Genomic DNA, 13,384 nt, shown 5'->3' on the forward strand with positions numbered 1-13,384 from the left:
AGTACTGTACTGAACACGTTAAAGAAATTAATGCCCAAATGAAGTTTAATTAAGTCATATACAACATGTGCTTTTATCCTTTTGCAGTGTTCAATTCACCATCTCATTGAAAACCCAACAATGAGGGTTCACTAAGTATTTGAGCATCTGTTTGTAGGAGTGACTGTTTCAGTGAAGTTTATAGTTGACCTTTGACTGGGATTATTGAAAGCACACATTGTATGTGCAAGGTTATTCTTCAGGTTTATGTGTGAGTTAAATTGGGATTTTGGACATTTTATTGGGCTATGAAATTTATTTATGTTAAACAGAGGCAGACAGGCAGGCAGGCAGACAGAGACTGTCAAGCTAGCACCTTCTTTGCTGGTTGGTTGATTCATTGTTGATTGGTTTGAATTTGTTAAAAAATGTATTTGATTAATAAATCAACATACAGAGAAGTTTAAGGAAGATGATATTACGTTGTATCAACTACTTATTTTTGTTGCTCAGCTCAAGTTTTTTTCTATTTTTTTAGTGGAGGAGGAGAGGTGGGAATTGAAGAAAGGCAGGGATGAAAATCTTTCAAGCAAAACTACAGGGCTTGTTCCGAAGTTTGACGTCAGACAGAAGGACTCACTTGTAGCGAGCATTGACCGGCGCTGGCCATCATTTGAACAGCACGGTTTTGCAATAATCTGAGCTCGTGGGATGCGTTCTATTTTTACAAGAATCTCATTCTGGGTTCAATGAAGTTAATATTGGAATTTCGTAATGAGGTGGCTTCTGCCGTGGATTCTAATAGTAGCCAGCACTCATCAGGTAAGCATCGATTATTTTATTTTATTCTGACCCTCATACTAACTTTTGATGTATTTTATCTATGGTTTTCAAGATTACAGGGTATGGATTCCCGATCATAAGAATATAATGCATATAAATGATCGCAGGTTGTGCACATATATCCATTAGAAAATGTAATTGCGTAATAACGCAGAGGCATTTTGTGCGCGATGCCAATAACCGGTAGCCCATTATTGGTTTCCCATTGACACTGTGCTATTATCTTGTTGTCAATATTAAGCATACAATAGACCTACTCAGAGAGAATCTGTCTCCGTGTTAGCACTGAAACCTAGACAGTCATGAAACTGTTAGACCGGGCACTTCTCTACTCTCTCCTCCACTCTCTCTTTCTCTCTTTCCTCTAGTCTCTCCTCCACCCTCTTTCTCTCTTTCCTCTAGTCTCTCCTCCACCCTCTCTTTCTCTCTTTCCTCTACTCTCTCCTCCACCCTCTCTTTCTCTCTTTCCTCTACTGTCTCCTCCACCCTCTCTTTCTCTCTTTCCTCTAGTCTCTCTTCCACTCTCTCTTTCTCTCTTTCGTCTAGTCTCTCCTCCACCCTCTCTTTCTCTCTTTCCTCTACTCTCTCTTCCACTCTCTCTTTCTCTCTTTCCCCTAGTCTCTCTTCCACCCTCTCTTTCTCTCTTTCCTCTAGTCTCTCCTCCACTCTCTCTTTCTCCCTTTCCTCTAGTCTCTCCTCCACCCTCTCTTTCTCTCTTTCCTCTACTCTCTCTTCCACGCTCTCTTTCTCTCTTTCCTCTACTCTCTCCTCCACCCTCTCTTTCTCTCTTTCCTCTACTCTCTCCTCCACCCTCTCTTTCTCTCTTTCCTCTAGTCTCTCCTCCACCCTCTCTTTCTCTCTTTCCTCTAGTCTCTCCTCCACCCTCTCTTTCTCCCTTTCCTCTAGTCTCTCCTCCACCCTCTCTTTCTCTCTTTCCTCTACTCTCTCTTCCACTCTCTCTTTCTCTCTTTCCTCTACTGTCTCCTCCACCCTCTCTTTCTCTCTTTCCTCTAGTCTCTCCTCCACTCTCTCTTTCTCTCTTTCCTCTACTCTCTCTTCCAATCTCTCTCATTTTAGCTCAGATAATGACAGCTCAGGTACTACCTCAGTTCTCTCTCTGACTAATATCGTTTAAATGTGTTATTAGGTAGGTGTGGTTGAATGACCCTGGCCTGAGAGTTATTTATTTCTATCAGTCACTAGCCTCACTCATTACTTTATAGGGGAAAACCAAACCGCTAGTGCCAATTTGGTGTTTGTGTCCATGGGGCTGGCTGAACTAGATAAAATGCAATAAATGTAAAGACTAAGGAAGTACAAACTTGTACAGTATGTTATGCATGTGAACCCTACCCTACATTGATCTTCAGTCTACAATACTACAGCTCATACACAACTTGATCTTCATCTTTTGCTTGGTGGGGGGACTCCTGGCCTTAGTTTGGAAATGTGTTTCCTTCTGGAATGAAACATATTTCCCCTTGCTGTGCTCTGATTTCATGTACTACTGTTAAAAATGTTCCTGGAAGAACAACTTCCTTCCGCAACAAATTTGGGTTGAGTGCAACTACAGGCTCCATCCCAATGTAACCCCTGTCTACTGTAACCACTATTCTGGCTGGGTGGCCCCATCCCATTGTAACCCCTGTCTACTGTAACCACTATTCTGGCTGGGTGGCCCCATCCCATTGTAACCCCTGTCTACTGTAACCACTATTCTGGCTGGGTGGCCCCATCCCATTGTAACCCCTGTCTACTGTAACCACTATTCTGGCTGGGTGGCCCCATCCCATTGTAACCCCTGTCTACTGTAACCACTATTCTGGCTGGGTGGCCCCATCCCATTGTAACCCCTGTCTACTGTAACCACTATACTGGCTGGGTGGCTCCATCCCAATGTAACCCCTGTCTACTGTAACCACTATTCTGGCTGGGTGGCCCCATCCCATTGTAACCCCTGTCTACTGTAACCACTATTCTGGCTGGGTGGCCCCATCCCATTGTAACCCCTGTCTACTGTAACCACTATTCTGGCTGGGTGGCCCCATCCCATTGTAACCCCTGTCTACTGTAACCACTATACTGGCTGGGTGGCCCCATCCCAATGTAACCCCTGTCTACTGTAACCACTATACTGGCTGGGTGGCCCCATCCCATTGTAACCCCTGTCTACTGTAACCACTATACTGGCTGGGTGGCCCCATCCCAATGTAACCCCTGGCTACTGTAACCACTATACTGGCTGGGTGGCCCCATCCCAATGTAACCCCAGTCTACTGTAACCACTATACTGGCTGGGTGGCCCCATCCCATTGTAACCCCTGTCTACTGTAACCACTATACTGGCTGGGTGGCCCCATCCCAATGTAACCCCTGTCTACTGTAACCACTATACTGGCTGGGTGGCCCCATCCCAATGTAACCCCTGTCTACTGTAACCACTATACTGGCTGGGTGGCCCCATCCCAATGTAACCCCTGTCTACTGTAACCACTATTCTGGCTGGGTGGCCCCATCCCAATGTAACCCCGGTCTACTGTAACCACTATACTGGCTGGGTGGCCCCATCCCAATGTAACCCCTGGCTACTGTAACCACTATTCTGGCTGGGTGGCCCCATCCCAATGTAACCCCTGGCTACTGTAACCACTATTCTGGCTGGGTGGCCCCATCCCAATGTAACCCCAGTCTACTGTAACCACTATACTGGCTGGGTGGCCCCATCCCAATGTAACCCCAGTCTACTGTAACCACTATACTGGCTGGGTGGCCCCATCCCAATGTAACCCCTGGCTACTGTAACCACTATTCTGGCTGGGTGGCCCCATCCCAATGTAACCCCTGGCTACTGTAACCACTATTCTGGCTGGGTGGCCCCATCCCAATGTAACCCCTGGCTACTGTAACCACTATTCTGGCTGGGTGGCCCCATCCCAATGTAACCCCAGTCTACTGTAACCACTATACTGGCTGGGTGGCCCCATCCCAATGTAACCCCAGTCTACTGTAACCACTATACTGGCTGGGTGGCCCCATCCCAATGTAACCCCTGGCTACTGTAACCACTATTCTGGCTGGGTGGCCCCATCCCAATGTAACCCCTGGCTACTGTAACCACTATACTGAGGAGAGGATATTAGTTGTTGGTGCACATGAACATTGACATAGGTACTGATGATCAACCTGGAGCCGCTGCTGGTCTCTCTGCTCTGTGGGTTTGCAGGAATATCACAACAAGACCACCCCAAAGACCAACCCACCAGTATGACCCAGTATTTCATAAGTGTTGTTCTGTCCATCCTACAGGTATTTTCCCTACATTCCACGGCCATGCCTCCCTTGACGACGACCATAGAGCTGTATAACCGTACCGCATTCTGCAAATGGCCCTGCAAGTGTGCCAAGAGCGCCCCCCTGTGTCCGCCAGGGGTCAGTGTGCTGATGGACGGCTGTGACTGCTGTAAGGCCTGTTCCAAGCAGGTGGGGGAGACCTGCAACGAGGCCGATGTCTGTGACTACCATAAGGGACTGTACTGCGACTACAGCGCGGACAAGCCGAGGTACGAAAAAGGAGTGTGTGCCTGTAAGTGTCACCTCAGATAACTTTCCTCTTTGAGTTCTGACGTTCTACCATCTCCATCTGTGCCTTTAAGTCAATTTGTAAATATAAATACAGTAATGAGAATGGACGTTGTACTGATTAGACGAAGGAATTGATACATTTCTTTCTTTGTGTGCCACAGTGCATTGAGACTGGTCTTTCTTGAGAAAGGCTTTAGAGCTGAAATGCTGACATTGAACAGTCTCAACTACAGTACCAGGTAAAAGTTTGGACACACCTACTCATTCCATGCTGGTTAAGTGTGCCTTGAATTCTAAATCAATCACAGACAGTGTCACCAGCAAAGCACCCCCACACCATAACACCTCCTTCTCCATGCTTTACGGTGGGAACCACACATGCAGAGATCATCCGCTCACCCACACCTCTTCTCACAAAGACACGGCGGTTGGAACCAAAAATCTCCAATTTAGACTCCAGACCAAAGGGCAAATTTCCACCTGTCTATTGTCCATTGCTCGTGTTTCTTGGCCCAAGCAAGTCTCTTTTTCTTATTGGTGTCCTTTAGTAGTGTTTTCTTTGCAGAAATATGACCATGAAGGCCTGATTCACACAGTCCCCTCTGAACAGTTAATGTTGAGATGTGTCTGTGACTTGAACTCTGTGAAGCATTTATTTGGGCTGCAATTTCTGAGGCTGGTAACTCTAATGAACTTATCCTCTGCAGCAGAGGAAACTCTGGGTCTTCCATTCCTGTGGTGGTCCTCATGAGAGCCAGTTTCATCATAGCGCATTAAGAAGGAAATAAATTCCACAAATTAACTTTTAAGAAGGCACACCTGTTAATTGAAATGCATTCCAGGTGACTACCTCATGAAGCTGGTTGAGAGAATGCCAAGAGTGTGCAAAGCTGTCATCAAGGCAAAGGGTGGCTATATGGCTATATGTACATATGTGTTATTTCATAGTTTTGATGTCTTCACTATTGTTCTACAATGTAAAAATAAAGAAAAAACCCTTGAATGAGTAAGTGTGTCCAAACTTTTGACTGGTAGTGTACATCCCGCTTCTTGTTTTCCTATGTATACCTATAGGGCAGGGGTGAACCTTTCAGCTCAAGGGCCACATTGAGTTTTTGAAACCAAGTGAAGGGCCACATACTATATGCGTGAAAAAACATGTGAAGCCTTTATTAATTTTCACGTTGATACGCAACTACTAGTGTACTGTAGGTGGACATATGCTTGCAGAACAATTCTACCCTTGTACCATTTCTAATCAAATCAAATCAAATTGTATTGGCCACATGCGCCGAATACAACAGGTGCAGACATTACAGTGAAATGCTTACTTACAGCCCTTAACCAACAGTGCATTTATTTTTAACAAAAAAGTAAAAATAAAACAACAACAAAAAAAGTGTTGAGAAAAAAAGAGCAGAAGTAAAATAAAATAACAGTAGGGAGGCTATATATACAGGGGGGTACCGGTGCAGAGTCAATGTGCGGGGGCACCGGCTAGTGAGGTAGTTAAAGTAATATGTACATGTGGGCAGAGTTAAAGTGACTATGCATAAATAATTAACAGAGTAGCAGCAGCGTAAAAGGATGGGGTGGGCAGTGCAAATAGTCCGGGTAGCCATGATTAGCTGTTCAGGAGTCTTATGGCTTGGGGGTAGAAGCTGTTGAGAAGTCTACCCTTGTTTTTTTGTGAACACATTTTTCACAAAATCTTCACAAAATTGATATAATTTATAACATCACAGACACAGTCAAACACACACACTGATCCTGCATCTCTACCCTTGTAAAGTACAATCAAACTTAGTCACAATATGCAAACTTAAAAATAGATATATATTATATGACTGGAGACATGCAAAATGTAACAGCAGATGTGTAAGAAAAAAAAAGTAATCTAAAATTTGAGTCAAACATATCGTAAGAGCATCCGTTTAATTTGGAATGGTCTGTTTTTTTAAAGCATATTAAGGAACAATTCTCATCTCCATTGTGAGACATATTTACAGTTATCCAATCACCTCAGCCCAAATCTGACTGATTAGTTATTACCTGTATCCAAGTGCATTGCTGGATAATTCTCACTGCATAACCAACACCATGAAAAAGCATAATCCTTGCCTACCCCAGTCACGGTTATTTGAGTCTTAATGTGAACAATGGGTCTGGTCACCTCTCTTGGCAAGGGCATCAAAGTTTGGTGTCATCTTTGATGTAGAGATTCTCAGAACAGCTGACAAGTGGTCCTTAGTTAAATTTGACCTGTGACGGGATTTGTTGTAATTCATGACTGAGAACGTTTGTTCACACACATGTGGACCTGAATAAAACAACATCCTTTGGGCGTGCTTTTTAATGTTTGGAAACTTTGTCTCATTTAGTGAGCCATAGAACTGGTCTATTGTTGCTGTTTTGTACTTCTCCTTCAAAGCACTGTCACATTTGATGCCAATGAGCTCCAATTGCGTGTCTGGTGGTGCTTTCTCACTGTCGAAAGACAGGGGGCATGATACAAGTTCCAGCTCAGTCTCAATATTGGTGAAGTCTGAGAAGCGGCAGGAACTCAGCATGCAGGTCGATGAAAGTGCTACTGTATGTCTCAGTCCGGCACTGCGATGTGGGCGCGTCCAGTGCGGCCAGTGTCGGAAAAAGAGCGAGAGACCGGCTGCTCATTTCTCTGGAGAACAACACGGCTGCTCATTTCTCTGGAGAACAACATAAGTTTGGCCTTGAATGCTTTCACGTTGGAATACAGTTCATGTACAAAAACACAATTTCCCTACAGTTTCACATTTAGATCGTTCAGATGCCCCAATATGTCCACACCGAAAGCAAAGTCGCCCAGCCAGTCTGTCTTTCAACTCGGAGAAGTTGTCAGACTTACCAACCGTATCAAGGAACATACCTATCTCCCCTCTCAGTTCCCACACATGGCGAAATACTTTTCCCAGGCTTAGCCAGCGCACATTTGAATGGTACAAGTCCTGGTACTCTGCCTCTGTGTCATTGAGCAGCTGAATGAACTGACGATGGTTAAAGTTGGCAAGTTTTACAACCACTTTGACAACATTTTCCAGCATTAACACACTTTTATCATGCTTGCTTGAAATGACGATTGAGATTGTATTCCTTAAAAACGGCAACACTTTATTAGCATATCAGGTAAAAAAGTATTTTGCTGACCATTCAATAACACACGACATTCACAGTCCACTTTTCTCATTTTTGCAGCACTCATTTTTCACGTCAAAAGTCGTCAAGCAATGAAGTGGCTATGATGACTGAGTGCATTCTGAATCTGACTGTAGGCCCAAATACAGAGGCTACAGCGCCATCTATTGGAGCTTGTTTGTATATCATGGAATTAGTAATTTTAGGCCAAAAATCGTAACTCAAATATAATAATATTTAATACATTTAAAAAATGTATCGTGGGCCGGATTGAAGTGCCCGGCGGGCCTCCCCTTGCTATAGGGGATATACTTGACCGTGCAGCGCTGATTCTAATTATTTTACATGCTCTATCAAACAGACATGGTGGGTACAGGCTGTGAGTATGACGGAGTGATCTACCGGAACGGCCAGAGCTTCCAACCCAGCTGTAAATACCGCTGTCTGTGTGTAAACGGGGCCATCGGCTGTGTACCGCTATGCACGGACTCCCAGCCACCCCGGGTGTGGTGCCAGACGCCCAGGCGGGTCAAACTGCCGGGCCGATGCTGTGAGCAGTGGATCTGTGACGAGCCCAGGAAGCCCCGCAAGGAAGCCCCCAGGCATGCAGAGATGGGTACAGTACTAGATTATATGGGACGCATCCCAAATGGCACCCTATTCCCTATGTAGTGCACTACTTTTGACCAGAGCAATATGGGCCCATTGGTTTTCCAGAAATCCTGTTTGGAAGATTCTTGAAATCAGGAAGGAATGAGCAGGGAATCCAGGAATCCTCCAACCAGGATTTCTGGAAAGCCTGGGCATTTTTGGGGAAGTTACCTGAATTTTGCATCCCTATTCAAGAGTCTATTCCTCTGTTTATTTGGCAGTGCGCGCCAGCCACAATGAGGTCTGGCATAAGAACTGCATTACCCAGACCACCTCCTGGTCCCCGTGTTCCAAGACCTGTGGACGTGGCCTGTCCCTGAGGATCTCCAACGCCAACGACCAGTGTGAGTTGATCAAGGAGTCCCGCCTCTGCAACATCCGGCCCTGTGACGTCGACATCACCAAGCACATCAAGGTGAGAACATCTGTCTCTTTTTTTTGTGTGTGTGTCATTTTTAGCAGACGCTCTTATCCAGAGCGACTTACAGTTGGTGAGTGCATACATATTTTTAATTTTTTTCATACTGGTCCCCCGTGGGAAACGAACCCACAACCCTGGTGTTGCAAACGCCATGCTCTACCAACTGAGCTACACAGGACTACAGCTTATGTCCTAAATGGCACCCTATTCACTTTAAAGTGTACTACCCATAGAGCTCTGGTCAAAAGTAGTGCACTATATAGGGAATAGGGTGCCATTTAGGGAATAGGGTGCCATTTAGGATGCACAGTGACACACTATCTCACTTGTGCTTTCAATGAAACCAGGCCCAACTTCATCAACTCATGTATTGTGAATATGAACATGGTTTTAAATCATATGGGTGACATATGTTTTTTCAGTACAGTTGAATATCATTTTGACAGTGTAACAGTATTCTGACCCCATGTCAATCAATCTATTATTGATTCTGACCCATGTTTATCTATGAACCCCTCAGCCAGGGAAGAAGTGTCTGAACATTTACAGGGAGGAGCATAGCCAGAACTTCACAATCTCAGGCTGTACCAGCAAGAAGCCCTACCGGCCAAAATACTGTGGCGTCTGCATGGCCACAGACGATCGCTGCTGCATCCCTTACAAGTCCAAGACTATCGAGGTGGAGTTTAAGTGTCCCAACGGAGCCACGCTGACATGGCAGGTGATGTGGATCAATGCCTGCTTCTGTAACCTCAGCTGCAGGAACCCCAACGACATCTTCTCTGAGCTGGGGCACTACTACGACCACAATGAGGTCATCAACTGACAACTGAGCAGCCTTGTCCGAGCCTGAACGTACGGCCCCATAGGGCAGGAGACCATCTCCTGTTTCTGTAGCATGAGGCAGTACAACCCCTGGACAAGACACTAGTCTGTCGCAGGGCCTTACCCAAATCCATCTCCTTAACGCTGAAGGCCAAACAGAGAGGTGTCGGTCCCATTTTTTAGAGTCTTCGGTATGATTCGACTGGGGAGAACTGAGCAGAGGACAGGTTCATTTAGGTTATTATTGGCCTCTATTGTCTCCAGCTTTACATTCCTTGGAATAAAGGGATTGATGATATGTTGGTTAGTTGAATTAGATGTTCAAGTAACGGGCTGGAACAAAGCCTGCGCACCCCTTGGGTCCCCAGGACTACGATTGAAGAACATTTGAGTTGAACCCTGCCCAAACTCTTGATTATGATCAAGCCCCTTATGTGTAGAATATATATATTTTTATGCACAGGGTTTTGCAATTATTTAACCTCCATTTAATGAAAGGAAAAAGGATGTAGCTGTTTTCTTTGAAAATGAGCGTGAAAGCATATTTTTCATATTGGGGAAAAACATCCAAATATACACTGAGTGTACAAAACATTAAGAACACATTCCTAATATTGAGTTGCACCCCCCCCCCCCCCTCAATTCGTCGGGGCACTGAGCCAGTCTCCCGAGTGGCGCAGTGGTCTAAGGCACTGCATCGCAGTGCTAGCTGTGCCACTAGAGATCCTGGTTCGAATCCAGGCTCTGTCGTAGCCGGCCGCGACCGGGAGACCCATGGGGCGGCGCACAATTGGCCCAGCGTCGTCCAGGGTAGGGGAGGGAATGGCCGGCAGGGATGTAGCTCAGTTGGTAGAGCATGGCGTTTGCAACGCCAGGGTTGTGGGTTTGATTCCCACAAGGGGCCAGTATAAACAAATAATGTATGCACTCACTAACTGTAAGTCGCTCTGGATAAGAGCGTCTGCTAAATGACTGAAATGTAAATGAAATGAAATGTATGGACTCTACAAAGTGCCAAAAGCGTTCCACAGGGATGCTGGCCCATGTTGACTCCAATGCTTCCCACAGTTGTGTCAAATTGGCTGGATGTCCTTTGGGTGGTGGACCATTCTTGAGACACATGGGAAACTGTTGAGTGTGAAAAGGGGGGGATGGATCAGCTTAATATTGCAGATAGATTGTATCTTCTATCAATGTAATTGTCTGCATCACTTCCAATCCCCCATGTTTTTTTTTATTTTTTATATATATATTCCCCTTTATTACTTTTCAACCCCACCATCCTTTCCCTACTTGGAGTAAATTAGTGAACAACAACGCCCAGGCCTCTACTTCCGGTCTATACTTACTATCTACACCTTATGGACAGAGTTAATTTTACAATAATTCTATATCTATATATATATATATATATATATATATTTATTTATTTTTTTGCTCCTGAACTTCTTCTACTCTCAACCTCTCCGATCATTTTCATGATGTCCATCCGGTTTGCTTCTAAATGCCATATCTTTCTAACTGTGCTCTTTCCCAAAAGCTCCCAACATACAACCTATATACTTATTATGGACACAGTATGCTTACATTATTAGCTATCTTTGTTATTATTTGTTGTTATTTGTTATTAGTCCCATCCTTCAACTCTATTCAATACCTCCCATCTATCTCTTAACACCATCCATATAGGATTTCTATTTGCCATATATATTTCGACCGTACTGTGATGTTTTACAAAAGTTCTGAACCTTTCTATTCTCATTGCTTCTACAGATTGTGAATTAAAAATAAACATTTTTGCTAAAAGTATTATTATATTATTGATTGATTGACTATGACTTTTCAGATCACCCAGTAATGCTATCTGCAAGGTTAGTTCCAGGTAAATATTGCAATCCTTTAGCCATTCCTGGACCTGTGTCCAAAAACAAGCTACAAATGGCAGAACCAAAACAAATGATCTAATGATTCTATCTCTTCACAGCAAAATCTGCAGAGCTGGGAAGATTGTATCCCCCATATAAATAACATTCTATTGGTAGCAAGAATTTTATATAATAATTTAAATTGAAAGATTCTAATTTTTGAATCCGGTGTCGTTTTTCGTGTCAGTTCATAAACACTATGCCATGGGATCGGTACGTCAAAGATCTCTTCCCAACTATTTTGCAATCTATATGGGACGGCTGTCAATCCTTTGGTCCTTAAGTGAAACTGATATACTTTTTTATTTATCACAGTTTTCCTTAACCAATTATGTTCTTTAATGCAAGGCCGACAGACAAGTTCCTTACTTTCTCCCCCTTCAACTTTCCTCTTCCACTTTTGCGGTAAGGCTGCAATTATTTGGTTGTAATTCTGGGTAGAGCAGACATTTCCATATGTTTTTGTTAGCTGCATGTGCGACATAACTCCACCAGTCCTACCGATGATATCATTTACGAAGATTATACCTTTTTTAAACATTCTGTCAAAAAATAAAGGTTTTTTGTCAATTAGTATATTTGAATTTAACCACAATATTTGTTGCATTATTTGTTCTGTCGTTTCTGGAGGATTAAATTGAAATTGCAACCAACTTTCTATGGCTTGTTTTAGAAATAGTGACATTTGGGAGATTATTTCCTTTTCAAATAACTGAAAGTGAGAGGTTGTAATCTGAATAAAGGAAAAAAGGCCTTTCTTGAACAGTGGGTGAGACAATCTTACTAATTTGCTTGAGAACCAGTTCGGATTTAAGTATAACTTTTGGATGACTGAAGATTTTAGTGATAGGTCTAATGCTTTAATATTTAATAATTTCTGTCCTCCGAATTCATATTCATTATATAAATATGCTCTTTTAATTTTGTCTGGCTTGCCGTTCCAAATAAAATTGAATATTTTTTTCTCATATAATTTAAAAAACTGTTTGCTAGGCGTAGGCAAGACCATAAGCAAATAGGTAAACTGGGATAATACTAAAGAGTTAATCAGGGTGATTTTTCCACAAATTGACAGGTATTTTCCTTTCCATGGTAGTAAGATCTTATCTATTTTTGCTAACTTTCTATTAAAATTTATTGAAGTGAGATCATTTATTTCCTTTGGGATATGTATTCCGAGTATATCTACATCACCATCAGACCATTTTATTGGTAAACTACATGGTAATGTAAAAATTTTATTTTTTAGTGATCCAATACGTAATATAGTACATTTGTCATAATTTGGTTTTAATCCAGAGAGGTTAGAAAATGTATCTAGATCCTCTATGAGGCTGTGGAGGGATTCTAGTTGTGGATCTAAAAGAAAACATGAATCATCTGCGTACAATGACACCTTTGTTTTTAAGCCCTGTATTTCTAATCCTCTGATATTATTATTGGATCTGATTTTAATAGCTAACATCTCGATGGCCACAATAAATAGATATGCCGATAGTGGACAACCTTGTTTCACTCCTCTTGACAGTTTAAAACTTTCTGAGAAATAGCCATTATTTACTATTTTACACCTAGGGTTACTATACATGATTTTGACCCATTTTATAAGAGATTCTCCAAAATTGAAATGCTCCAGGCATTTATATATAAATTCCAGTCGAACTTTATCAAATGCCTTTTCGAAGTCTGCTATGAATAGCAGGCCTGGTTTCCCATATTTTTCATAGTGTTCTATTGTTTCCAATACTTGCCTTATATTATCTCCAATGTATCTTCCATGTAAAAAACCTGTCTGATTAGAATGAATAATATCCGACAATACCTTTTTAATTCTATGCGCTATACATTTTGCTAGGATTTTTGCATCACAACACTGAAGTGTAAGTGGCCTCCAATTTTGTAAATGGACTGGATCTTTATATTTTCCACTTGTATCCTGTTTCAGTAATAATGAGATCAGACCTTCTTCTTGAGTGTCAGATAATCT

At 42.9% G+C, this 13,384-nt stretch overlaps 1 protein-coding gene across 1 annotated transcript; it reads left to right on the forward strand.

Annotated features, from left to right (window-relative positions):
* Nucleotides 1–671: 671 nt before the first annotated feature.
* Nucleotides 672–9,473, forward strand: LOC311126998 (CCN family member 4-like; the record flags this gene model as incomplete). The annotated part of the gene is made up of 5 exons (XM_084158733.1): nucleotides 672–801; nucleotides 4,129–4,405; nucleotides 7,937–8,191; nucleotides 8,448–8,641; nucleotides 9,168–9,473. Exons 1-5 carry the CDS (start codon nucleotides 754–756, stop codon nucleotides 9,471–9,473), a joined length of 1,080 nt encoding a protein of 359 aa, XP_084014859.1. The 5' UTR covers nucleotides 672–753.
* Between the last annotated feature and the right edge of the window lie 3,911 nt (nucleotides 9,474–13,384).

This window comes from Coregonus lavaretus, assembly GCF_964263955.1.
Source record: "Coregonus lavaretus genome assembly, chromosome: 3".
Taxonomy (NCBI): domain Eukaryota; kingdom Metazoa; phylum Chordata; class Actinopteri; order Salmoniformes; family Salmonidae; genus Coregonus; species Coregonus lavaretus.